At 40.9% G+C, this 27804-nt stretch overlaps 1 protein-coding gene across 1 annotated transcript in view; it reads left to right on the forward strand.

Moving 5' to 3' along the window:
* The window catches only part of LOC142849640 (phospholipid-transporting ATPase ABCA3-like), a 100349-nt gene that overhangs the window by 35146 nt on the left and 37399 nt on the right, over positions 1 to 27804 (forward strand). Inside the window, exons 11-19 of the mRNA XM_075972070.1 lie at positions 83 to 214; positions 4544 to 4673; positions 14456 to 14610; positions 14809 to 14964; positions 15557 to 15767; positions 16999 to 17149; positions 23724 to 23822; positions 24654 to 24816; positions 26754 to 27051. Coding sequence (XP_075828185.1) covers positions 83 to 214; positions 4544 to 4673; positions 14456 to 14610; positions 14809 to 14964; positions 15557 to 15767; positions 16999 to 17149; positions 23724 to 23822; positions 24654 to 24816; positions 26754 to 27051 — 1495 coding nt within the window. The remainder of the gene's footprint in view (positions 1 to 82; positions 215 to 4543; positions 4674 to 14455; positions 14611 to 14808; positions 14965 to 15556; positions 15768 to 16998; positions 17150 to 23723; positions 23823 to 24653; positions 24817 to 26753; positions 27052 to 27804) is intronic.

Genomic DNA, 27804 nt, shown 5'->3' on the forward strand with positions numbered 1-27804 from the left:
GAGCACTTAACTTTCCAATATTATTATTCCATTGGAAATATTAGTATTTCCAATATTATTATTTTGGCTGTTGTTATTTTAGAAAACCTACTGGTTTGGAGAACCATTCTCAAGCAAGGAAGAGAGCCAAGTCATTGATCTACCCCCAAATAGTTTTGTTGAGCCTGAACCTGTTGGCTTAGTGGCTGGCATCGAGATTCAACATTTGTACAAGGTATTTATTCAACAGGTTTCTGTTTCTTGATAGGAGATTATCTATGAAGATTAAATGTTTGACATAGCCACAACTCTACAACCATGCCAATTAAGAGTCTTTTAGTAAGATAAACTTTAAGTGTATACAAGAGAATAACGAGTCTGTGTGTTTGCCTGGGCATGGCGGCACAGGTTTGTCATCCCAGCCCTTTGTGGAGGGGGAGGCTGAGGCAGAGAAATTGTGAATTTAACTCCCTTGGATTTCATAATGAAAGTCTGTCTCTAAACATACTGTTATTGATCTACTCCATGTAGCTAATAACGGTATCCTCCAAGATCCTCCATGGTGGAGTCAAGATGCAACATTTATCAGATAGTTGAAAATTATGCCCTGATTTGTTTTACAAGTTAGAATTTATACTGTTTGCACTATTTTATGTCAAAATATTGGCAAATATGAATTATTAGGCTTTTGTTCATTTCTGATTCTGAAAGGGTGTATATTTTTTTTCCAGGAAACTCATGCCTGTTGACATTCCCTTGCCTCCCAAAGAACTATTCCAACTTAATTTGAATGTCTAATTTCATAATTCATGGCAATTGGATCCTTTTCAGAGTTTCTGCTATTTGACGGGTTAAGGGCCAGTGGAGGACTGGTCATGTGGCTGCTTTCCCCCACTGAGCTATCCTCACCTTCTGCTTTGATGACATTAGCACAGATGTCAAGCAGCCTTTCCGCTGGTTCTCTTTGGGTATTTACTAACATCAGCCATTTTCCTACTATGGCAGTGCTATGGCAAAGGAGGTACATTGTGCCCTTTCTGTTGTCTCTCTTCTCTTCAGCTTTCTTTGCCTGCAGAATTGCCCAGCATGCTCCTTGATTGTTTGAGTGGTCCATTCAGAATCGCGCTGACACACAGCTCTGCTGTTACAGTAGTTCATTTTCCCAGCTCTCTCCTCGAGCTTGCATACAGAGTGTCATGAGTGTTCAGCTGACCCATGGCCCTTTTCTGTAGCATTGATTATTTACTCAAGACATTCAACAATTGGCTTCTGAGAATTCATTGTTTTCTAGAAGATGACTGGTGTTAGGGATACAGAAATGAGCACATCAGATAACTAGACATCTGTAAAATCAACAGGAACAGATTATTTACAATACCCACAAATGATAAGCCTTCTAAGCTGAACTTAGAAGGTCTGTGTATTTTCCTCCTTTGAAGCCATGTGCTAATTAATTATAACCATGGACTGAGCACCCCCCCCCCACAAGATCTCTACTAGAATAATGAGACGCATATAAAGGTTTTTTTTGGGGGGGTGGGAAGAGAGGGAATCATGGCTGCTGGTATGAGAGATTCAAAGCTTAGAGGATCTAGACAGATGGCCAGTCATTTAGTGATCTGTATGGCTGCCTGTGAGGTACTATGGCTCTAAAAGGAAGCATGAAATCTCTATTCTTGGGGTACTCTAAAAACAAAGTCAGTTTTGGAGCTTGGAAATAAAACAGACTAAAGAAATAATTCCAAACCCTTGGACAAAAGAAACTGAAAAAATTTAGATCTGCAAGACAGTCTATAAAGAAGCAAGAGGGCCGTCTCGAGCAGAAATGAGCTGGAGTGAACTAACAAAACCCAAAATCTGTCTTTGCTCTGCTGGGTCCCAGATCTGATGGAAGTGATGCATCTTTTCTGTGTATTTAATCAAGTAAAGGGTTGCTCTATGGTGGACGATAACAGCTCTCACATAGCCATGCTTTTCTCCTACCAAGTCTATTAACAACTGCAAACGTGTTAGACATGTGAAGAAGCATGAAGTAGTGACCATAACTAACAGTGAACGTCTACAGCGGAAGAGCTTTAACAGGAACATGCTAGAGATGGTAGGATTAGTAGGCACAGATTTAAAAATAATGATCAGTATTTTAAAGAAAAGAATTTTAAAATAATAAAAATAGAAAAATAGTAAGACTATGAACATAGAAACAGACTAGTCAGTGAGTATATAAACAACCGAAGCCCATAATTTATTTATATGACCCGATAAGCACACTGTGTTTAGCAAATTCAGAAAACAAGTACATGTGGAATGCTTTCAAAAGATGCCATAAGCCCATCATGATGCAATCTCACCATAAACTAAAATCAGAGTGTTGTTCTCACCAGAGTGGGAAAAACAGTAAAAGATGAATAATTAGAAAGCCCAAAATATCAAAGAAAAGAATATAATTCTTATTGCCCTTGTTTGTCTCCCAGAAGATACCACGTATTTTGGACCTAGGACTTGGAGAAATTAAGTTGTAATGGACCTGGAAGCCTCCTCTCTCAGGACTAGGTCTCATCCTATCAGAAACTGCTGTGAAAGCTATCTAGAAAGAAAAGCAATAATTAGTCCTACCCAGCTTAGAGCCTGTGAGCCGTGGGTGGCCAGCCCCCATCTGCGTAACTACAGTGCACCCTAGAATACCTTATAAGTGATACTCGGGGGACATTGTGGAAAACCCAGAGGGGAAATTGTAAAAAACCAGAGGAAGAGAATGTCTACTGTGAGGTAGCATCTTCTAGACATCAAGGGGAAGTTTCATCTTGGAATAGCAGCACTATGGGAGGAAGGGAGATGACTTAGGAGGGAGGGAGAATATGAATGTAGTGTGTGTCTACAGAACAGAGAGGTCAGATGGAAGATTTTTAGATAGGGCTTTAAGGACCTTGGTTCAGGGCAGGAGCTAATGTCTAGGTGTTTTTAGCAAGAGTTCATGTCTCAGTGTTTGGTGAAAACCTTAAATGGCACCGTGAGTGCCTGGAATTGCTGAAGGTCGGGGTCAGCTTCATCCCCGCAGCAGAAAGTCTGCAGTTCTGTGTGTCAGACAGCACCAAGGCAGGCTGGAGTTCAAGTTAGGATGGAGAGAGAAAGCAGAAACTGTGGGGGCTGCAGATGGCTTTAAAGCTATGAGTGACCCAAAGCCCACCCAGTTATCCACTCTCAATGGGCTGATGGCACACATTGGATTTTTATTTTTGTTTAAGACACCACTTAAAAGAAAAATGGCAGTTGACAAATTCAGGGGAAAACGTTTTACTTAAGGCAACCAAAGTGACTTAAATGGAGAGCAGAGCGGATGTTCACCGAGGTGACAAGCGGTCCACGTGCAGTTTGCCCTCTTTTCCCAAGCCCCGCTTCCTTCAGGCTCTGGTGGAGAACAGTGTGTCTAATTAGTCCTCACAAGTTCCCATCCACTGTTAGACATACGGTTTGCACTGTGCCTGCTCCCATGTGCCTTTCTTCCTTGTTAAGAATCTGACTATATTTACAGGAGCATTGCTCTAAGCTCTCTATTTGTACCATTGTATATGTGCACACGTTTTCCCGTTCTCCTGTAACAGTTTTCTGTCATGGGGGAAGGTGCTGTGTATGGCGTCTTCACAGCAACCCTCAGAGTGCATGCGACACCAGTTCTCAGTAAACGGTTCCCACCCATTACTGACTGATGACTTCTTAGTAGTGACGGAGATGTCTGAGGTCGTCCATCAGCCCCACATTTTGGAATGTGTAGCTAGGCAAATAGTTGTGTGGCTCATGCAGATAAGATCATAGGCGAGAGTGTTCTTTTTAGGTATAACAAGTAGAGTCTGGAGTGACTACAAGCTGGTGAAATGCAGTGGGACTTTCAGCAGATCATTCTGAAAACATTGGAGAAGGACTGACTGGGGCTGACTGGGGCTGACTGGGCCTGACTGGGCCTGACTGGGGCTGACTGGGCCTGACTGGGCCTGACTGGGCCTGACTGGGGCTGACTGGGCCTGACTGGGCCTGACTGGGCCTGACTGGGGCTGACTGGGCCTGACTGGGGCTGACTGGGCCTGACTGGGCCTGACTGGGCCTGACTGGGCCTGACTGGGGCTGACTGACTGGGGCTGACTGGGCCTGACTGGGGCTAACTGACTGGGCCTGACTGGGGCTGACTGACTGGGCCTGACTGGGCCTGACTGACTGGGCCTGACTGGGCCTGACTGACTGGGCCTGACTGGGCCTGACTGACTGGGCCTGACTGACTGGGCCTGACTGACTGGGCCTGACTGGGCCTGACTGACTGGGCCTGACTGGAGCTGACTGGGCCTGACTGGGCCTGACTGACTGGGTCTGATTGGGGCTGGATGGGGTTCTATCAGCTTTAAGACTGGAACAGAGCAACAGGAGACTTGTAAGCATTGTTTGTTAATTGAATCTCTTTTTGTTTTTTTTTCCTCCAACCTTGAGATTAATGGCACTTTTCTCCAACTCTGAATAATTCTTGAGTCCTGGTTTACAGGTGACAGTAATCAAATTAGTCCTTGTTTTCCCTTTCCAGAAATTCACATTAAAAGGTAGTACCGTGATGGCAGTACAAGACTTGTCTTTGAACCTGTACGAGGGGCAGATCACTGTTCTTCTGGGACATAATGGGGCAGGAAAGACCACCACCTTATCGATCCTCACAGGTGTGTATCTGGGGTCACACTGGGGACAAGTTCAGTGGACCAAGGGTCAAGTGTGAGGTTTCTGCTGACATTTCTGAAGCCAACATCATTGTAGTGCAGCTAGTTAATCCACTCAGTTCAGAAGGTGCAGTCCTTATCATACAGTCAGATCAGTGCTTAGTCCTATGTCTCAGACACATCCAGCTCCCTATCTTTTGAGGGCCATTCTGAATGATCGTCCAAGTCCCCATGTTTTTGCCTCACTTCCTGCTGCCCTCTCCACACCGCAGGAAACCACTGCTGTTTTCCTGGCCTGCGTGGCTCTCACTGTGAATGCACACTATGAATACATACTAATTTTCTGAGAATATTTCAAACACAGCTAAATTGAAGTTTTTGAATTCGAATGTCCCTATATGTGTCACCCCGATTCCATTCCAACATTTTACTATACTTTTATGTACCTATTAACCCATTTAAAAATACTTCAAAGTTAATTTTAGACATTAAATATTCTCTTTATTATATAACTTAGAAATTTTCTTTTGATAAAAATATTTTGTAATGTTTAAAATTTATTTGCTGAATTTTGACACATGTAGACATCTGTGTAGTCCAACAGATGTGTCTTAAGATGCATAGAAAATTCTCTAATTTCTCAAATAATCCACTTAAAAATAAACTCTATTCTTATTTATTTTTTGTGTCTGGGGTCTGGGGAGAGGCAATTTGTGCCACAGCACATACGTAGAGATCAGAGGACAACCCTAGCATCTCTCTATCCTCCCCATGGGACTGGGGATTAAACTCGGGCTGGCAGGTGTAGCAACAAGTGCCTTTACCCGATGAACCATCCCACCAGCCTAAGAATTCCACTTTTAATTCATTTCTACCAATACATGTCATATAAACCAATAACTATGTTTATTCCATAAATATAGATTATTAATATGCAAAGTATTGGGATAGAAACCCAAAGTGAGTGGATAGGCCCAAAGTCCTTACCTCCAGGGGTTTTATATTGGATGGGAATTCTGATCTGTTACAAACTGGGGGATTTCAGCTCCAGGTTCTTTTCGAGTAATATCTATGAGGACCCTGTGCCCTTTTCCCCAGAGATCGATGAGTGGCCAGACCAAGCAAGAGAATTGTTTTATGATGATTCTTTACTAGCAACTTTAATATCCAATGCATCAATGGGGTTTACAATCTTAATAGGCATGGGGGATTGATAATTGATAATTATTAATCCTACTAAACCTAATACATAAGACCAATTCATAACCTTAATCTAACTTATCACTTATCCATAAAACACTCCTTAACCTTAATACAACTTGTCCATTACTTATCTATAAAACACTTCTTAGCCTTAACTTATCCATTAACATTTCCTAATCTTATCAATTATCCATAAGATATTTTTTAACATTTTACACACTACACATATGTATTAACACATATATGCTCTTCTCTTAATATCACATACACTCATGAAATAGCATCATACGACCTGGTATTCCCCGGCTTAAAAAGGGCTTTTTGAATTTCTTCAGGCTGGGCTCTTGTCCACACTGGGGGCTGGATAGCAAGGATTGACTCTTGACCCTGTAGTCTGCACTCAGGAGATAAGGCTCCCATGTCCTGTTCCAGGCTGGTGTCGGGTGCTGGATCAATCTTTGACCATGTAGTCTATGGCCTGGTGCTAATCTATCTCAGAATGTAGGGCCTTTGGACTCTGCTTTTCGGGTGACCGAGTCTCGGGAGACAAGGCTTTTAGTTCTCTACTCTCGAGATAGCAAAGTGTTCTGTCTGCTTTTGAGTCCGAAGACGAAGCTTTGCTCTTGGGATGGCAAAGCATTCTGAAAGGCAGAGAGTATCTTGTCTGTTCTCAGGAGACAGACCTTCAATGTCCACTCTCAGGGAATGAGGCTTTGCATTCGGGATGCAAGGCGTTAAATGTCTGTTTTCGGGAGATGAAGCTCTGTACTTGGGAGACAGAGCATTAAATGTTTAGGCAAGGCATTTAATATTGCTTCTTTTCAGGAGGCAGGCTTGGAGGATCTCTCTTTCCACGGAGGCCTGGTGCCAGAGCCATTGTGAGAAGTGAGATAACTGTCCTTCTTCAGCCACCTCTTTTATGCCAGTTCAAAACTGCCCCTCGTTTGATCCTTCCCATAACCAGATGTCCTAGGTTATCAGTATCGACTGACCACAGAAGGGTGGGGGTCCCTCTTGTGTGGCAAGATTATTTCGTTACCACGGTTGCTGGGTGCAGCCCCCCCATCTGGCAGGGCCAGATGGGTGTGGCAGCCTTCAAGCGGGCAAATGTTCTCTTAATATTTCACCATAGTAATTTTCCACACCACACACAAGAAAAAATGCTTTTACATTATACCACATTGCATTTATTCTTATTCTATAAATTTCCTGTTCTATCTACACTACATATTCCCCTTTATTTATTCATTCAGAGGAATCTGTTTCCATGCTCCTAACAGATGTGTAGACAGGAGTTTTATAATGTGGCTTGAGAAACAGATAGATCTCAAAGGGAGGGTTCTACCCTGGCAATCTTGACTAATTCCTGCTTAGGGAGGTGGTTTGGTGGGAATGAAATCTGAGTTTGGGGAAAGATGGCAAAAACCATAAACAGAAAGAGTGAGGTGCATTAAAAGGACATACAGAGTCTGGGGACAAGAGCATGAGACTGCCACGTGACCAGAGAAGAGGAAAAGAATGAGGAATGGCAGAAAGAACAGGCCAGGCCTGAAATCTCTAGCGCATGCCAGGTGGGTTGGGCTTCCGTAACAGTGACTGAGGCAGACTGAATGTTGTCGAATCTCCCCTGAACCTCAGCTGGAAAACCTCTGCTTAAGGGCACTCTTTGTGAACTGTGAAGGAATCACTGTCATGGCTGACAGCGGGGCCGGACTGCCTACCACTCCCCGAATGTGCCTGTATCTGCTGTTTTGGAACACACTCATGTGTTACATGTACATGACAAGTGTGCACAAAGATTTGTCTTTGTCTCAGAACCTGTCCCAGTTGCTTTATAAGGCAGAGATTTTCAAATGTCCTTAAGGACAACGCAGTGGCTAGTGCCTTGTGAGGGCGAGGTAGAGTGGAAGAGGATGCACAAGAGAGCTGGCGGTGCAACGGTGGCGGCGGAAGAGGGGCCAACACCGCCACAAGCCACTGCAGCATTGTTAAACCAAGGGGCCAGTGTGGTGGACTATTATTTGTAATGGATGTGTTACATCCATTTATGCTGTGGAATATGTGTTTAATGATGCAAAGATACATTGCATTCTTTCATGTTGCATTTGTTTAGCTCTGTGAAGCTGTGAAGCCTAAAACACCTGTATTTTAATAGAGAGCTGAGTGGCCGATAGCTAGGCCGCAGAGAGAAATGTGTGGGACTACCAGGCATAGAGAATAAATAGAAAAGAAGGAGAGGAGGAAGGAGTGAGAGAAGGAAAAGGAGAGGAAGACACCAGGGGCTGCCACCCAGCCACCCACCCAGCCATGGAGTAAGAAGTAAAGAAAGTGAAATAGTGTGGAGAAAGGTAGAAACCCACAGGCAAAAGGAAGGTGGGATAGTTTAATTTAAGAAAAGCTAGGAAGAAACAAATCAAGCTATGCCTGGGCATTTATAAAAAGAATAAAACTTCATATGTTTATTTGGGAGCTTGGTGATGGGTCCCCCAAAAGTAAAATAAAAACCAAAAACAGACCAGTTTCTTCTTGAGCTTCTATTGTAGTCATGCTTTTCTAAAGATCTTTATGGCCTAGCGTCATTGACTTTAGGCTTCTATACCTAAATAAATCTGGCTTTGGCTACCAAGTCTGTGATAATTTGTTACACCAGACATGAAGCAAATACACTTGTTGACTCCGGATGCAAGAGGCACCTCTTTGTGTCTATATCCTCACAAATTCCCTTAACTGGTCATGCCTCTCCTCACACTTTAGATTTTTCTACTCATCTATGAAAGCCCAGCTCTAAGATGGTCTCCACATCTCCTCACTGATAACTGTTAACTCTAGCCTGTTTGGTAACCAGTGTGCCCCAGTGACAAGAATGGTCCCTCACAGAGTGCTCAGCAGACGCATGCAGGGCTTATTAACCACATGACACCTTTGTTCATTCCTTTACTTCCATCATTAGATCCGAAGTATTTGAGGTGAGGATCACGATTTGTTAACTTCTCTAAACGGTGGTATTTTTTTTTAGGTAAGTTTGGCAAAAGTCACCATTTCAAGCATACAGTTAAGTGGCTTTGGTACACTCATACTGTTGTGTAGCAGTTGCCCTAAAGGAAGCCTCTAACTCTCAACCGTCACTTTCTGATTAATGTCCCATCTTTCCAGCCACTGACTATCTATCACCAGTTTGATTTCAGCACCTGTGGACTTGACTAATATGTAGCCACTGTGTGAGGATTTGAATGATTGTCACATGATCTTTCCTTTTACTTCGAAGGAGACCTTTGCACATTTCCTGCAGGGAAGGTTATTATTTTCAGACTCACGCTGTATTGGTCATGTGGAGATATCTTTGAAGGAGAGTCTGGATGGATATAGCCAAGGAAAAGAAGCAACTTAGGGTTTTATCAGTCAATGAATAGATAAAGAAAATATGATACAAAATGGAATACTATTTAGCCATAAAAAGAATGGAAGCTCTGTCTTTTGTGACAATGTAGACAGAAATGGAAAAATCAAATGAAACACAGACAAGACAAAAACTGTACAGTTAAATTTGCATATGGAATAAAAATTGTTACCGTAGAAGTTGAGATAGAATTGTGATTACGTGAGTGTGGAGAACAATGGGAAGGGATGGATGGAGATATTGGATTAATGGTTACTGAGTTAAGAATAAGAAGTCCTAGTATGTTATTGTGCAGAAAGAAAGCACCTGTATTGCTCGCAGTAGTTCCCATATGTTAAAAAGTCTGGAGGAGAGGATTCTGAAAGCTTCCAGCATTATATAATGCATTCATTCATGCATTTGGAGGATCACATGGCTCACCATTAACTAATGCAGACAATGTTATGTTTTATGTGTTAAAAAATAAATTTAAACTTAAAAAGATAAATTAATTGAATAATCATATGATATGATAAATACAGAGCTGGAAAAGAAACATGTTTAGACTACTTTCTATTTGGTCTCGATCAGGATCTTTTGAATCTACTTCCTATAAAAATGTAAGTAGATGTTATCTACATTTACCAATGATGTAACGTTCCAGGTTCCTGGTGGCTGTACCTGCATCCTAGAGGTACAACTGACCTATACCCCAGCTTTCCCAGGAAAGGTAACATTTACTGAATACTTCTCTTAAATAAATGGCTTAGTGATGCAACTCAAAAGTTCAAAAGCAAGAACAAACCAAACCCAAACTCAGTAGACAGCAGGAATTAATAAAGTCTGAGCCAAAATCAATGAAACAAAGTAAATAATACAAAAAATAAATAAGCCTAAAGTCTGGTACCCTGAAAAAATAAATAAGATTGGCAGGATATTGGCCCAATTATAAAAGAATTAGAGGACCCAAATGAACAGAATCAGAAACGAGCAAGGAAACATTACAACAGAGTCCACAGAATACAGAATATCATAACAGGATATTTGAAAAGTCTTTTTAAAAAAGTACAAATTTCTAAATTAAGTCAATCCACCAAAATTAAGCCAAGAAGACGTCGACAATGTAAACAGACTGAAAGCAAATGAGGAGATTGAGAGAGTAATTCAAAGCCCTCCAGCTTAAAAATAAAAGAAAAAGTAAAGTCCAGGATAGGTTCACAGAAGAATTCTATTAGGCTTTCAAAGAAAATTTACATCCAATCTTTCTTAAAATATTTTAAAAATTAGAAACAGAAGGAGCACTCTCAAACTGGCTCTATGAAAGAAATATTACTGTAATATCCAAATCAAGTAAAGACACAACAGCGAACAAAAACAAAAGCCCCAGACCAATATCCTTGCTTAACATAGAATTTAAAATACCCAATAAAATGCTTGCAGACCAAATACACACATACATCAAAAATATTTTACAGCATGACCAAGTTGGATTTAGCCTAGAGATTTGGGGGTAGTACAGCATATGCAAGTCAATAAATATAATAAACTTCATAAATGGACTTAAAGACCAAAATTGCATAATCATCTCGGTAGTTGCAGAATAAACTTTCAGCAAAATTCAACACAGCTTCATGATAAAATCCTAGGGAGACTAGGACTAGAGAGAACATATCTTAACATAATAAAAGCTGTTAATATAACCCCAGTAGCACAGACACTGAGAGAAACAGTTAATAAATGGGACCTCCTGAAACTGAAAAGCTTCTGTAAAGCAAAGGACATGGTCAACAAGACAAAACTACAGCCTACAGAAAAGATCTTCACTAACCCACATCACACAGAGGACCGATCTCCAAAATATACAAAGAGCTCAAGAAATTGGTCATCAAAAGAACAAATAATCCAATAAAAAAAATGGAGTACAGACCTAAACAGAAAACTCTCAACAGAGGAATCTAAAATGGATGAAAGACACTTAAGGAAATGTTCAACATCCTTAATCATCAGAGAAATGCAAATCCAAAACAACTCTGAAATTCCTTCTTACACCTGTAAGAATGGCCAAGATCAAAAACACTGATGAGAACTTAGGCTGGAGAGGTTGTGGGGTAAAGGGAACACTCCTGCATTGCTGGTCGGAATGCAAGCTGGTATAGCCCCTTTGGATGTCAGTGTGGTGATTTCTCAGGAAATTAGGAAACAGCCTTCCTCAAGACCCAGTAATAATACCATTTTTGGGTATATATCCAAAGGATGCTCAATCGTGTCACAAGGACATGTGCTCAACTATGTTCATAAAAGTATTGTTTGTCATAGCTAGAACATGGAAACAGCTTAAATGCCCCTCAACCAAAGAATGGATAAGGAAAATGTACATTTACACAATGGAGTACTACACAACAGAGAAAATAATGACATCTTGAATTTTGCAGGAAAATGGATGGGGCTAGAAAATATCATATTGAGTGAGGTAACCCAGACCCAAAAAGACAATTATCATGTGAACTCACTCATAAGTGGTTTTTAAACATAAAGAAAACCAGTGCACAAATCACAATCCCAGAGAACCTAGACAACAATGAGGACCCTAAGAGAGACATACATAGATCTAATCTACATGGGTAGTAGAAAAAGACAAGATCTCCTGAGTAAAATGGGAGCATGAGGATCTTGGGGGAGGGTTGAAGGGGAGGAGAGAGGCAGGGAGGGGAGCAGAGAAAAGTGTAGAGCTCAATAAAATAAATTTTAAAAAGCTGTAGATGAGAAACCTACAACTAACATCATTCCAAATGAAAAACAATTAAATCAATCTCACTGAAGTCAGGAACAAGACAGAACATTCAATTATTCTAACTTTTCAATATTGTGCTCAAAGCACTAGTCAGAGAAATAAGGAAAGAGAAGTGAATTAGACAGATAAAAACAGGGGAAAAGGAGTCAAACTGTCTCTATTTACAGATGATAATATACATAAGAGATTTCAAAAATTCTACCAGAAAATTTCTAAAAAACTATGAACAATTCCAATAACATGGTAGACACAGACTCAACACACACACAAATGGATAGCTTTCCTGTGCCCCAACAATGAGTAGGAGATCATGGACACACTCCGATTTACAATAAATAGCAATGAATAAACCTGAGCAAGGAGGTGACGGCCATCTGCAGTGACAATCTTAAACCTTGGAATAAAGAGATAAAGACACTAGAAAATGGAGAGACATCACAGGCTCATGGACTGATGGAATTAATATTGTGAAAATGGCCATTCTACCAAAGCCATTTTCAGATTCAATATAATGTCATTTAAAATTCCCATCTCATTCTTCAAAGAAATAGAAAAACTATCCTAAGATTTGCATGGAAGCACAAAAAAATCTGGATAACTAAAATAATTCTGAGTAAAGCGAACAGTGCTGGAGAGATTTACATTCTAGACATGAAGATAGATTGCAGAGCCATAGGAATAAAGACAACATGGTACTGGCACAAAAGCAGACATGTGCTTTTGTGAGTTCATGTGAACAAATTTGAAAGTGAACAAAACTGAAGATTCAAAAAACATGAGTACAAGTAGATACAGCCATCTGATATTTGACAAAGTTGCCAAAAACATGTTAGACAAAAGAAAGCATCTTCAGTGAATGGTGCTTAGAAAAGTGTATGTCCACATGAAGAAGAATGCAATTAGAGCCATCACCTATCACCAAACACAAAAGCTAACTCCAAATCAACCATCTTAATGTGAAACATGAAGCTGGTGGAAGAAGACAGTACCCTATATGATGCAGGTCTAGAAAAGGACTTTCTAAATAGGACTCCATTTGTCCTGGAATTAAGGGCAACAACTGATAAATGGGACATCGTAAAACGAAAATGCTTCTGTATATAAAAGGAAGAAACTCAAGTGAAAAGGATGCCCATAGAGTGGAAAAGAATCTTTTCCAGCTAAACATTTGAAAGAAGACTAATATGCAATTAGTCTTCAAGTCTGTTAATTGGATATTGCAAATTGCTTCGGTCCCTATAAAATCAGAGAATTCTCCAAAGGCTAAACATGAATGCATTGTCTGGCCCAGTTATTTAACCCCTTGGTATATGCCCCCAAGGACTCAATATTCTACTCCAAAAATAGTTGCACAGTCATGTTTATTGCTGCTTTAATCACAATAGCTAGGAAATAGGAACAACCTAAATATCCTTCAACTGATGAATGGATAATGAAAATCCAGTACCTATACACCATGGAATACTACTCAGCTGTAAAAATAACAACAACAAACCCCTGAAATCATGCATGTTGCACTGTACTGAGTGAGGTAACAGAGACCCAGAAAGACAACTGTGAAGGGATGTCTCTCATCTGCAGAAAATTACAACTGACCAAAATTCAGAAAGCAAATGTGTGGTGCCTAGCTCAGCTGATACATCTACAACACACCCCCTTCACCTAAGGCTCAGGGAACATCAAGGAAGAAGGTGTGGAAAGATTGTAAGAGCTAGAGGGATATGAAGTCTACTCTGAATTGTGTCTCCTAGAAATGTCATGGAAGCTACACCCATGAAATCTCAATGACATGACTTCCCAAAGAAGACCCAAGCAAGGAGGATACTAGTAGACATCCTAATGTGAAAGGGGAATCTCACAGGGCCCCAACCATCCACAGAGAACTTCAGGCAACTAAGGGATGGAGGGGAGAGAGAGAGAGAGAGAGAGAGAGAGAGAGAGAGAGAGAGAGAGAGAGAGAGAGAGAGAGAGACAGAGACAGAGACAGAGAGAGACAGAGAGAGTCAGTCCTCAGGGAAGAACCTCCTAATTAGCCATACATTATATAGACTGGGAAGGTTGTATTTACATATCTGAAATACATGTATACCTACTTATCAGCAATTAAAAAAGAGGTCACAAAATTGAGAGTAAAGGGAGGTAAATGGGAGGGGTTGGGGGAAGGGAGAAAATGCTGTAATTACATCTTAATTCCAAAACCAAACTATTTTCAATAAAGATATAAAAATTAAACAAAAAGGAAAAGTAATTTCTTTCTCCATCATTGTCAGATCATGGCCATTGACACTGTGTATCTCTGTGGGAGACATTCTTGCTTTTGCATGATCCATAGACTCTGTAGGCTCAGCTCTAGGGAGCAGCATGTCATGCGCCCTTGCTGACGCTAAGCCCTGCCTTGTCTTTGCTTAATTGTAGGTTTGTATCTTCCTACCAGAGGAAAGGTCTACATTGGTGGATATGACATCTCAACGGACATGGTTGAAGTTAGGAAAAGCTTGGGCTTGTGTCCCCAGGATGACCTGTTGTTCCCGATGCTGACTGTGTCAGAACACCTTGATTTCTACTGTGTGGTAAGCACTTCCTTTCTGCACTCTTCACATCCTCCAGGCAGTGTGAGCAAGGACCTGCAGTTCTGCCTTCATCAAAAGTTCCTGCTGGAAGCAACAAGAAGGGCGAGCGTATGCAGACAGCTCTGTTAAAGTCCTAATGTAAGAATGTTCTAAGCACAAAGTTAAAACCACTATATAAACGTTGATTCTTCTTTTTAGATAAAAGGAATGCCTTCAAATAAAAGAACCAGTGAAATTCGCAGGATGCTCACTGCTTTTGACCTGCTGCATAAAAGTGATACAATGTCCAAGAATCTGAGTGGAGGGATGAAGCGCAAACTCTCAATCATCATAGCTCTTATAGGGGACACCAAGGTAAATAACAGTTAGAACGGGTTCCTGTGGGGCTGGCAAGATGGTTCCAAAGTCCCTGTGGAGCACGTGGACACCTGCCTCCAGATCCCCAGCACCCAGGTAAGAGCCAGGCATGCCTGTGGGCGTCTATAATCTTAAAGCAGAGATTATGTCATGGAGACAAGCAGATCCCCAGAGCTTGCTGTCCAACCAGCCCAGCTCATCGATGGCTTCTGGGTTCAGTGTGAGACCCTGTCTCAAAAGAGAAGATGCAGAGTGATTAAAGAAGACATTGGACATCAATCTCTGACATCCACACATGTAAACACACAGTAAGAAATAAAATTAAAATAGGTCTTTACTCCTCCAGATTCAAACACAAAAGCAGGCACAAATTCAGCTCTCCCAAATGTAAGGAGAGGGGCTTCCTATTATTAATGTAGCTTACATAATGTGGTCATAGGTGTGACAGTCCATGATTTATCAGTTATCCATCCTAGGGTAGGCTAGAGTCTGTATCTTTGCTTAAATATGCCCCCTATGTACAGTGGGTTATCCCACATCCAGCAAGCGCACAGTAAATAGAGCCACGGTTACTTATCCTTGTCTCTAGGTGGTGATACTCGATGAGCCAACATCTGGCATGGATCCAGTCTCAAGGAGGGCCACCTGGGACTTACTTCAGCAATATAAAGAGAACCGTACCATCTTGCTGACCACACACCACATGGATGAAGCTGATGTGCTTGGTGACCGCATTGCCATCCTAGTCATGGGGACCCTGAAGTGCTGTGGCTCTTCACTTTTCCTGAAGAAATTATATGGTCCGTCTATTTGAATCTTTGGATACTGGTGCTGTAGTGACGTCCTCTTAGCTAGGCATGGTGGTGTGTGCCTGTGACTGTGTGCATGGTAGGCTGAGGCAGGGTAGAACAATGAGTTGGAAGCTCTACATAGGGAGACCCTGTCTCAAAAAAACATTTCCAACGTCAATTTCATTTTTTTTTCTCTAAAAAGACCTAAGTTCTATTGCATTAGATACAAAGTATTTTGGTCCTCATTTCTGGATATAATTCATACATCACCTATCTATTCATTTTTTTCCATTCTGACCCAATAAGCATATTCTGACTTGGAAGATGCTCCTTATTGAACCAATGAACATAATCATTATATTTATTTCTTTCACATGTCTGATAATAACTGATAATTTGTCATAGGGACACAGATTAATACATTGATTGATGGATGCTTATAGGGAAGAAAGTCAATGACCACACTGATATTTGACATTGTTTTGTCATTTGAACATTGGTACCAAATCCCTGCTGTGTGAGCTAAACCCTTTCTAGTTAATGTTCCTGAACTATTCCTCAAATGCAGCACCGCATCAATCAGAACTTAATGGACAAGAAATAGATGAAAAGTAGGATCAAATAGCCTTGACTTGAGTGAGTATGCAATCTGATTAGTAAGACTAAATTATTTCCAGGCCTAGTGATACAGGCCTGTAATTCTAGCAATCCAAGAGGCCGAGGCAGGAGAATTGTGAGTTGAAGGACTGCTTGGGTTACACAGTGAATTCTAATCCAGCCTTGGCAATTTAGGGGGATGTTGTCTCCAGAAGTGCAGAGGACCTAGGGAGCTGTTCAGTGGGTAGAGTTGGTGCCACGCAAGCGTGAGGATCTGAGTTGGGGTCTCCAGTAAAAGGCAGGGCATGATGGTCTGCCCCTGTGACTGCGGTGATGGGAGGATGGAGGGAGACAGGAGGATCCCTGCACCTTTCTGACCAGGCAGTCCAGCCAAACTGGGGACTTCTAGGTTCAGTGAGAGACTCTTTTTCAAAAAAATAAGAATATGGAGGCCCAGTTGACAAAGACACCTGCAACATCTCCATATGTTCACACACAACATTCCATAGCCCCATACACCTCACACATAACTAAGTACAATTTACAGAATAAAAAGAGTGTTGGAGATATAGCTCAGTGGTAGAGCACATGCTTGTCAAGGCGTTAAGGCCCTGTGTTTGATCATCCAAATGGAAACTTTCAGGTGTGGGATATCACCTAGTCATGGTGAAGACTCTTGAATGTGATGTTGAAAAACTCTCCGAGTTGATTAAGAATTACATACCAACTGCTGAGATGGAGATGAATGTTGCAGCTGAATTGTCGTTTATCCTGCCAAAGGAGTACACACACAGGTAAGGATCCAGAAAGGCTGCACAGCGACCTTTCTCAGCTTCCTCAGGCTTGGCAAATAGATCCTTGCTACTTGCCTTTCGAGACATACTAGTAAGAGCATTTGCTTTCTAAGTTGTCGCTAATTATACAGAAGGAAGCCACAAAGGTAGTGTCCATAGACCTTTATGGGCAAGCATTGAAACTGGGATTACTTAATGATAAGATAGGGCACTATAATGATGTTTCTTCTTCTTGCTGAGTAGAGACAAGTGAATTTATATTGCTCTATAAAAAGGTTGCTTGGCTGGGCAGTGGTGGTGCACATCTTTAATCCCAACACTCAGGACGCAAAGGCAGATGAATCCCTGGGAGTTCGCGGCCAGCCTTGTCTACAAGAGCTAGTTCCAGGACAGCTAGGACCGTTACACAGGGAAACCTTGTCTCAAAGAAAAAACAAACCAAAAACAAAAAAACAAAAAAGGGGGGTTCTTAATGTTTTCTTACGATTTTTAGTACACATATATAATATATAATGTCTAAGTTACATTGTGAAGCTTTGATAAATGCTTATGTTACAGAATGATCAAATAATAAATGCATTACCTCATATACTTATTTTTGCAGAAAAAGCATATAAAAGTGTACAACGCATGAAATTTATAATTGCCATCTGTGCTAGGATCAGTGATGTGTATTGCTCCTATCTAACTGGGAGTTTGTACTTTTTGATCAACAGCCTCATCCCCACCCCACTCCCATGTGGCTCTGATACCTCCATTGTGCTTTCTACTTCTGTGAGTTCTAAGTTGTAGACCTTTATATACAGGAAATCATGTGCCATTTGCCTTTCTGTGTCTGTGTTTTTTCACAGATGATAGTGTCTCCTAGACATATGTGGGCAGAAATGGATAATGACCCTCCATTTATTTATTTATTTATTTATTCATTCATTTATTTATTTTGTTGAAAAGAATTTCCGCCTCCTCCCCGCCTCCCATTTCCCTCCCCCTCATCCCACTTCTCTCCCCCTTCCCCCACTCCTCTCCCCCTTCTCCCCACTTCTCTCCCCCTCCCCCACTCCGTTCCCCCTCCCTCTCCCCTCTCGAGTCTGAAGAGCAGTCTGGATTCCCTGCCCTGTGGGAAGTCCAAGGTCCTTCCCCCTCCATCCAGGTTTAGGAAGGTGAGCATCTAAACAGGCTAGGCTCCCACAAAGCCAGTTCATCCAGTAGGATGGAAACCTAGTGCCATTGTCTTTGGCTTCTCATCAGCCTTCATTGTCTGCCATGTTCAGAGAGTCCGGTTTCATCCCATGCTTATTCAGTCCCAATCCAGCTGGCCTTGGTGAGCTCCCAATAGATCAGCCCCACTGTCACAGTGGGTGGGTGCACTCCTCGCCGTCCTGACTTCCTTGCTCATGTTCTCCCTACTTCTGCTCCTCATTTGGACCTTGGGAGCTCAGTCCGGTGCTCCAATGTGTGTCTCTGTCTCTATCTCCATCCATCGCCAAATGAAGGTTCTAAGGTGGTATGCAAGATATTCATTAGTATGGCTATAGGATAGGGTTACTTCAGGTTCCCTCTCCTCAGTTGCCCAAGATACTAGCTGGGGACATCTCCCTGGACACCTGAGAGCCCCTCTAGAGTCAAGTCTCTTGCCAATCCTAAAATGGCTCCCTTAATTAGGATATATACTTCCCTGCTCCCATATCCACCCTTCCTTTATCCCAACCATCCCATTACCACAAGCTCCCCCCATCCTCCTCTTCTCATTTTTCTCACCCTTTTTCCCCTTACCCCCATCCCACCTCACCTCCAAGTTCCCAGTTTTTGCCCGGCAATCTTGTCTACTTCCCATATCCAGGCAGATGACTATGTTTTTCTTTGGGTTCACTTTCTTATTTAGCTTCTCTAGGATCACAAATTATAGGCTCAATGTCCTTTATTTATGGCTAGAAACCAATTATGAGTGAGTACATCCCATGTTCATCTTTTTGGGTCTGGGTTACCTCACTCAGGATAGTGTTTTCTATTTCCATCCATTTGCATGCAAAATTCGCGACAACCTAGATGCCCTTCAATGGAAGAATGGATGAAGAATGACCCTCTTCTTAAAGGCCATATGGTGCTGCACTGTGCACTTACACAGTGTAGGGCATTTTTTAACCATGTCTCTCCTGTATCTCAGATACTCTGAGTTATGCTGTGATAAACGAAGGCATTTAGAGATGCTGATCTGTTTATTTAGCTCTATAACCAGGAGGCGGTGGCTGGATCATACAACATTTTACTTTTAGTTTTCTGGGATCTTCCCTGTGAGTACTGCTGTACCAAGGACAAGTGGTTAAGAGTCACCATCACCATAATGTCTCCAGAATGTACTTTGTCTCTCTTAATAGCTGTTCTAACAAGTCTGATATTTGCTGTGTTTTTAATTTTTATTTCCTTGGGTTTTGGTTATGTTAAAAATTTGCAAATCTTCCTTTGAGAAGCATCTATGAGTTCCACTTTGATTGGATTGTTTGTTTCCTTCATAAATGAGTCCCTTCTACTTCAAATATTTACCCCAAAATATGAGCTGTCTCTTCTGAAAGACCCCTGGAGTGGGGAGACTCTCACTCAAGTCTTGGGATAACATGACCCCCCTCCCCCCAGGAACTCATGAGAGACAGTCCTTGCTGAAATCACATGAGGTTTATTGACAGGAACCAGCACGCTGGGGCTGAAACTCATTTCCCATGCAGGGGTAGAGAGTTCGACCCCAAGTAGCTGGGAGAAGGGGTATTTAGGGTAAGAAACCACAACCCAAAGGGGTAGGGAGGGCATCATTGGAAAATTGCAAAAATCTCAGTGATCATCACAAGGGGGTAACTCCCCGTTTCCCAAGCTTGTTCTCAGATTATAATCTGACTTTGTGGTCAGCCAGCTCCTGGAATAGAGTCACTGAACCGGCTAGCCTAGATTTTTGGCTCTTTTCTTCCTGCTAGAGGGGTCTGGATTTATCCAGGTCTTTCACTTCATTCTAGCATTAATTTAGAAAGTTGTTAGCTAGATGTAATCCCTCTTTTTTTTAAAAATAAGTGATCTTGTTGGCTATGCTTTTGAATTTTATGTAAGAAGAAATACGTGTTCAGATCAGCAGCATGGAAGTCCTACTCTGTTTCCTTCTGCTTGTTTTACAGTTTTCAGATTTTATGTTCCATATAATCCATTTGGGGTGATTTTTGGTTTTTGAAAGAAAATTTTATTATTCAGCCCTTATTGGCATTGTAGGCTGATTATGTTCCATACAATATAAGATAAGGTTCGGTTTAATTCTTCTGCATGTGAGTAACTGCTTTCCTGGCACCGTTTTTGTCTTTGTGGGGCACCATTAAGTATTGCCTGTCAGCTGTGTGGGTTTGTTCCTGTCACATGGCTCAGTATCTGTTGCTGGTAGACATGTCAGAGGAGCAGCAGATGGCAATTGACTTCAGGGTGTCAGCCTACCAAGCGAATCCCTGGTGGGCAAATCTAGGATAGGAAAGACCCCGAGACTGCAGACCCCTGTCGTGGTCTGGTGCCAGCCCGGACCATAAATTATTTCTCTGGACCAGAGGGGAGGTGTGGGAATAATTGAGACAACTCACATGGCTCTATCAGGAGGGAAATTCTCAGTGATCCATTATGAAATCCTGAGTTCACATCCTGAAAATTCCTTGTGTTTATTCTCCAAACAGCCTTTATACCAAAACATAAACTGAGGGGGAAATTCATTAGCATTCTGTTTCCTGGGTAACTAGGCGGATGTCTGAGGTCACGTCCACACCTATTCTATGCCCATTTTGTCACGTCTTCCTATCTTCGTGCTCTGTATGCTAGCTCTGTCATGTAGGCAGAATTAACATCTCTATCCCAGGCATCCTCCAAAATTAGCATATCCTGATCCTTTTAGGATGGCGGCATCCTATCTGGAAGGCTATGTGGCCACCTTCTGTGTGGCCAGGTATGAACTGGCCTATGAGTTTGGCCACCATACAATGTGGGGCCTGTATAATATTGCCCCACAGACCCCAGAATGTCTTTTGCTTCTGCTGTGCCTTTACATGTTTGCTGTTGCTATCTGTCTCTGGTATCTGGCATGGTGTGAATGGGTGTGGGAAATCTTCACCGCCTATAATACAGCATGTTTATCTCATGGATACATCCTCTTCTACAGGGCATTTTTATCTGTGGATTATTATGAAGATGATTTCTTCCTAATCTGTACTGTCTAATTGACAATAATAATGCTACTTTAGAGTTTTGATGAGAAAAAATAAAACAAGGAAGTGTCCCGCAGCTAGAACACATGAGTTTCCACTGAGGAGCTGTAGAGACTGTGGCTTAGGTTAATGATTTAGAAGAACAATTGAGTCCCAGCAGCCCAGCTAGTTTAAATTCTTCTAATCTTAATGTTTGGAGATGTGTTCACAGGTTTCAGAGGATATCCTAACCAAAACAAAGTTTTGAAAATAACTTAGACTAAGATGTTTTTGTCAAATAGTTTGAAGGTGAAAAACCCAACAAGAAAATCTGAAGTTTTAGAAAGGCACAGAGTTGGATGAGGAAGAACAAAGCAGCCCAATCGTCATTATCTGCATGCCTTTCTTACTAGGATTCACTGATGACCAAAGGTGATGATTAATTCCTTAGACCCATTTCTGCCCTTAACCTTCTGACATAAACTATCGATGAGTGGGTCTGTGCCCTAAAGATTTAAAGCTGACTGATTGTTTCTCATGTATAAAAGTTTAGTTTTGTGATTTCTTTAAGATTCCTTATAAGATCACGTCTCAAGATAAGAAATAAAGTGACTGGTCCTTTCTTTGTAACCGCAAAATACAGCCTGCCAGTAAAAGAACACCTTGCTTGATACACTGTCAATCTATAACAAGTAGCTTGGATATGAATGTATGTGGGTTCTTGGGATAATTTGTTTTCACCTGTAAAATGTTTAATCATGTAAGGGACATGGAATACATGCTTTTTTTTTAAAACTTGTATTTGTTGTAATCATTTACTTGAAAAACAGAATGTAACCACATTGTAATTTTTATATTGCTTGAAAGATTTTGCCTGGGATATATAAGCTGTATGGGGAAGGATAAAAATAGAGTAAGTATGAGTTAGAAGAAAAGCATCAAGAATGAGTGAGAGAGATCACCAGGAAAATAAAGAGTAGAGAATGCAAAAGAAGAATTAAGAAAAAGTCTGAAGGAAACCATCAAGAGTGCATGAGTGTCCTTTTCCCTAACCCCCCAGATAAAAGTCACAGTGCATGCCAACTCTGTGAATTCCTTTGGAGCCCTGTTCTGCTGGCCTCTCAGGCTGTGATAGTCTGTTTTGGTGACTACAGTTTTCTATTAGATTTTGGAGTTATGTTATGTTGTGTGTCCAGCTGAGTCTTTTGCTCGGGTCCTTTTCAGTATTTGTAATCTTTATGCTTCCCTGAGAAGTTTTGAATAGTTTTTCCTATTTATGTGAAAAGACCAAAACATGATAATAATAAAAATGACATTTGTAATTTTTGTGTTTTTTTTCTGACTTTTTCCATTTTTGAGTTTGGTAGTTAACATGTATATGTATAGACAGTCTTTTCTTAGCATTGTATTTTATTTTGAAATCACCTATGTAAAAACTGGAATATTGTTGATAATACGCACACGTCCACATACCCAGAGATTTTTTCATTACATGAATGAATGAATTGAATTAAAGGGTTTAAAAATTCATCCTATCTCTGCACAGGATGAACCAGTTCTAACTGCTGGGTTTCTAGTACAACCTTGAAGCTACACTGTGCATTTGTTAATGTGTGCATAGGCATACTTATCACTAGCATATGCATACTTATCACTATCTTGAAAAATACATTAAAATAATGTATAAAACTTACCCTTATTTCTGATGTTGAGAGAAAGGAGTTTGTATCCAACTTTGATTCAAAATATAAGAAACTTGTCTGAGGTTTACACAATGGATTTTGTGTCCTGTGGCCATGCCAGTCCTTAGAGCACAGCGGAGGCTTTCAAGAATGGAAGATTTCCTGGAGCAAGTGGATTTTAAAGAATGAGGGTCTAAGACATTTTAGAGAACCTAGTCTTGCACCATCAGCCACCTGTGTTCAAGATTGCGGAAGACTTCCCTGATTTGGGAAGCGCACTTTCCATCTTGTCTCTAACTTCTGGGACTAATTATTTTTATTTCTGTTTTAGATATCTTCTTATTAGTTTACAAATATTTATCCTGTTCATTTTAGTGTTTCACAGAAGCCATGACATGTAGTAAGTAAATTAGATCTAAATAGCAGGGAAAGCAGAAAGTCAATATATAAAGGAAGCTAATGGTGGTTTATCAGGGAACTAGGAAGCAGTTTGCTGTAACCACTTGCTGGTGTATCTTCCTTCTGTTTCCCCACATTGTGATTTGCCAGGGACATGGAAACCCATCAACATCAGAAGCTTTTCAGTGATGCATTAACATCAGCCCAGAACAGATATATACATATGTGTGTGTTCACACACCTGTGTACATGGGTATGTATGTTTTTACAAATGCTGTCTCTGTTATCTTTTAGGTTTTCAGAACTTTTCACAGAAATAGAAAAAAGACAAGAAGAGCTCGGTATCATTGGCTTTGGTGTCTCCATGACTACCATGGATGAGGTTTTTTTCAAGTGAGTACCTGTGCCCTGCCTCCATGTTAGGTGACATCATTTGCTCTCTGTGATTCCCAGTGCCCTGTCTTTGGAATAGTCTTTGGTCTCACAATTCTGCTTGTTCATTTGTCATGTGGAGGCAGCTTCTAAAGCACCATTTTGACCCAGAAGCCCTTAATATTTCCTTATACTGTGGTTTCTGTTATTCTGTATGGTATTTCTCCTTTATATTAACACACACACACACACACACACACACACACACACACACACACACACACACACACTTCTCAGATAGAAACCATCAACCAAAGAGAGCATATTGACCATATATTCATTTGCTTTATAAAGTAATCCGTACATATATTAGACTTCTATAGAATTAGAAATATAAAATAAAACTGCAATTATCACTATAATTTTGTAAAATGTAGAGCATTTAATAACCATTTTACCCTAAAAACAAGAAATACATGGTCTTGGAACTTTGTTCATGTTTTGTTTATTTTGTGCCTTGGAGCTGGGGCTGTTGTTTGGTGGCCAAGTGCTTTTCTGACATACACAAAGCCTTTCACCAGAAGTTTTGGGAAGCTGGATATTAAACCCCCAGGTCTCAGGCATACTGGACAATCTCTTGACCACTGAGATTCAGTGTTCCCCCCACACCCACACCCAAAGCATGTTTCCCATCATTAATGTTAGTGTTGTATAGAACAGTCATTTAAAAAATGTTTCTTTGAAGGGCAGGAGTTAGGGAACTAATATTATAGTTAAAAGTTATTTCTTAATATATATTGACACATGTGTGTTTGTGTGTGTGTGTGTATGTGTGTGTATGTTTGTTTGTAGGGTCAGTAATCTGGAAGACTTGAATCTGAATACTAAGGCTGCCCATTCAACTTCCACAGCGGACCAAAGCACAAGTCAAGACAACCAGAATATGAATGTACCCAGAAATTTTGATGGAAAAAATTATCCAAGAGGATACTCTAATTCTTCATTCAATACTGGGGTGAGCACCTTCACCAAGAATATAGTGCTAGTATGTTTGGGAGGAATAAAAGATGACATTTTATTTTATTGGCTGAATTCAGAAAAGTTTTGGAGTACTTAGAGCAATCCCATCCACATAGGGAAAACCTTATAAGGAAATTCACTTAATTTTCTTACTCAGTTATGAAATAGTGAAGGGGCAAAACTGATCTATTTGAATTGTTTTTATTCCTTGTGTTTACTCATTATGTGTGGGTGTGCACGTGTGCACATGTACACATCCACACGCGGAGTCAGTGCTGTCCTTGCACCGTGTGGGTTCTGGAGCTCCTGCCCAGGTCAGCAGGTGGTGCAGCATGCACGTTTAGCCTCTAAGCCATCTTGCCAGCCCAGATTTTACTTTCCTAGCTGATCCTCCTCATAGGGATTACTTCCATTTTCAGAAGTATTAGTTCATTCAGAGTTGAAGAATGCTGGTACAAATGATTACAATCACTGCCCTCACATACGAAAGACATTTCCCTCGAGTGCTGCTGTGCCTCAGGACCCCCGTGTTAGCACTGGACTGACGCCTCACTGTCTAACATTGTTGTGTTGCTCTCCTGATTTATCTGGGCATGCAGCAGTGATCCTTAGACCATGGATATATCTGTCCAAGTTTCCTAGAAACACGTCTTATGTTTTCCCCATGGGATTTGGAAGCTTGTGAAATAGGGTATTATATACAATGAGTGTCTAGAATTTTGAGTCCAAGTTGTGATTCCTCGCTGTCATTTACTGGACGGTTGTCTTTGATCAAGCTCAGTTAATGTGGATGAGGCTGTTTCAGGGAGCAGAGTATAGTCATGTGCACTGTGTAATGTCTGACGTGAGATGCCACCCTATGCCACCTCCTCTCCTGCTCTCTCTCTTTCTTCTTTGAATGCAAACAAATAAACTATGGGGCATTTCTGTTGCTCTCCTGTTTTTCTTCAGTTTTTGAGGGTGAAGTCTGACTTTTCAGGTCAGTCCAGAAAGGCTGATCACTGTGTTAAAACATTTTTTATTTTTCTCATTCTAGAAACATATATATAGTTTAGATATAGTCTAGATAGATATAGTCTAGAAACATATATATATATATATATATATATATATATATATATATATATGAACTAATATCCTAAAAGCAGAAGTTGCCTTCTTCCTTTCGGGACCGTGATGGGAGCAAAGGGTTCTCCCACCACACTCTGTCGTACTTCTGCTCAAAGATAACACCAGTGTGGTTTCTTCTACTCAGAACGCATTGGTTGACTAGGGATATTGTCCCACTCTGACTTATGTGATGTCTATGTGTTGGAGAGAATACAATAATTGTATTTTAAAATTTCAGTATGCTTAGTATGTTCTCCTTTGACTCTCAAGTACCTTTTCTGAAGAGGTATGTATTTAGAGCAAAGGGTTCCATTATTTAACTGAAAAACAAACCCATACTCAACTACATATTGCCCCCAAAGCTTGAAAAGTAGACAAAATTATATATTTATGTACATTTTCTAATTAACCATGGGGGATTGCTTTGAACTTAGAGGTTAAGTAAAAATATACTGGACACATTGTAATCGTAAACTAAGTTATTCTTCTGTTTCCTGGTGCTCTGCAATCCTGCAGACCAGATATTAAAAGGTAGCCATAGAAACTTGATGCAAAAGGTAATGCTGAAAAATGATGTTTAGCGTAAGAGAATGGGTATGTTGTTCTGCAGAGGCTCTATGAACAGTGACATTAATGACAGTGACTCCCCTCTGGGGACTTCCACAGTAATGAAGTTAGGTGCCTTCAGAAAAGATGGAGTATCTGGTCTACCAGCCCCACTCTTCCTTCTGTACATCTGTCACCACACAACTGAAGACATTTATGCTAATGACTTCCATCAAAATCTGTGACCACTGTAATGCCGCCTTCTTTCTCTTGTAGTGGGTTCTCTACGCCCAGCAGTTCCGAGCCATGCTCATCAAAAGGGCAGTGTTCTCTTGGCGCAACTGGAAACTGCTGCTTTTGCAGTTGCTGGCGCTTCTGGGTCTCATGTATCTTATGATGAGAGGCATAAGCTTCTCAACGGCTCGAGAACATGCCAGGGTGATGGATTTGGAGCAGTACAGGGAGACCATTGTACCCTTCTCAATTTCTGGAGATCCTGATTTGACCCAGAATCTGACCAAAAATCTTGAGATCATGTTAAAGGCTAAAAAACAAGAACTTCATGAAGTGCAAGGTAAGTCTCTTACAACCAGAGAAAGAGCACCAGTAGACGGAGACCTGCTTGTGGGACAGTCTCAGGTGGAATGTTTAGAAATTTGTTCCTCTCCTCTCTCCTCCTCCTCTCCCCTCCCATCTCATCTCTCCCCATCCCTTCTCTAATTTTGTAATAGGATTCACAAAACCAGCCAGTCACAGACAAGAACCATCCTTGAAGGCCAATTGTTGGTGATGGAGATACTCTAAGATAGGAAGGGTCATCTACCATAAGGAGGAGCCAAGAAGAGATTTTTAGGGAAATTAAGACATTTAGAAGCAGTCATATCTCAGGAAACTGGAAAAGGGTCTTCAAAGAAGATTTTAAGCCTGTGCTCTTCTAACTAGAGAGGTTATTCCCCTGAGCAGATGCAGTCCACAACACCCAAGAGAGCAGCTATTTCTCAGCAAAAGGTCCAAGTTCCTGAATATGTATCCTAAATATGTGTTTCTCCTGAAGGAGAAAATAAATGACCCCACAATAATAGCAGGGGATTTGAAGGTTTGCTTTCAACAATGAGCATATCAGTAGACAGCATCTCAACAATAAACAGTGTACTTAACCAGCACTGTAGCATAAACAAGCCTAACAGACCTTCACAAAGCTGTGAAGTCTAGTAATAGATAATTTATAATTTTATCAAGTACACGGGGATAATTATTCAAGACATGTTATAAGTAATGTGATCTAAAATAAGTCTTAATAAAATTTAAAAATTAAAAACACATGAAA

The sequence above is a fragment of the Microtus pennsylvanicus genome, chromosome 5, assembly GCF_037038515.1.
Source record: "Microtus pennsylvanicus isolate mMicPen1 chromosome 5, mMicPen1.hap1, whole genome shotgun sequence".
Lineage (NCBI taxonomy): Eukaryota > Metazoa > Chordata > Mammalia > Rodentia > Cricetidae > Microtus > Microtus pennsylvanicus.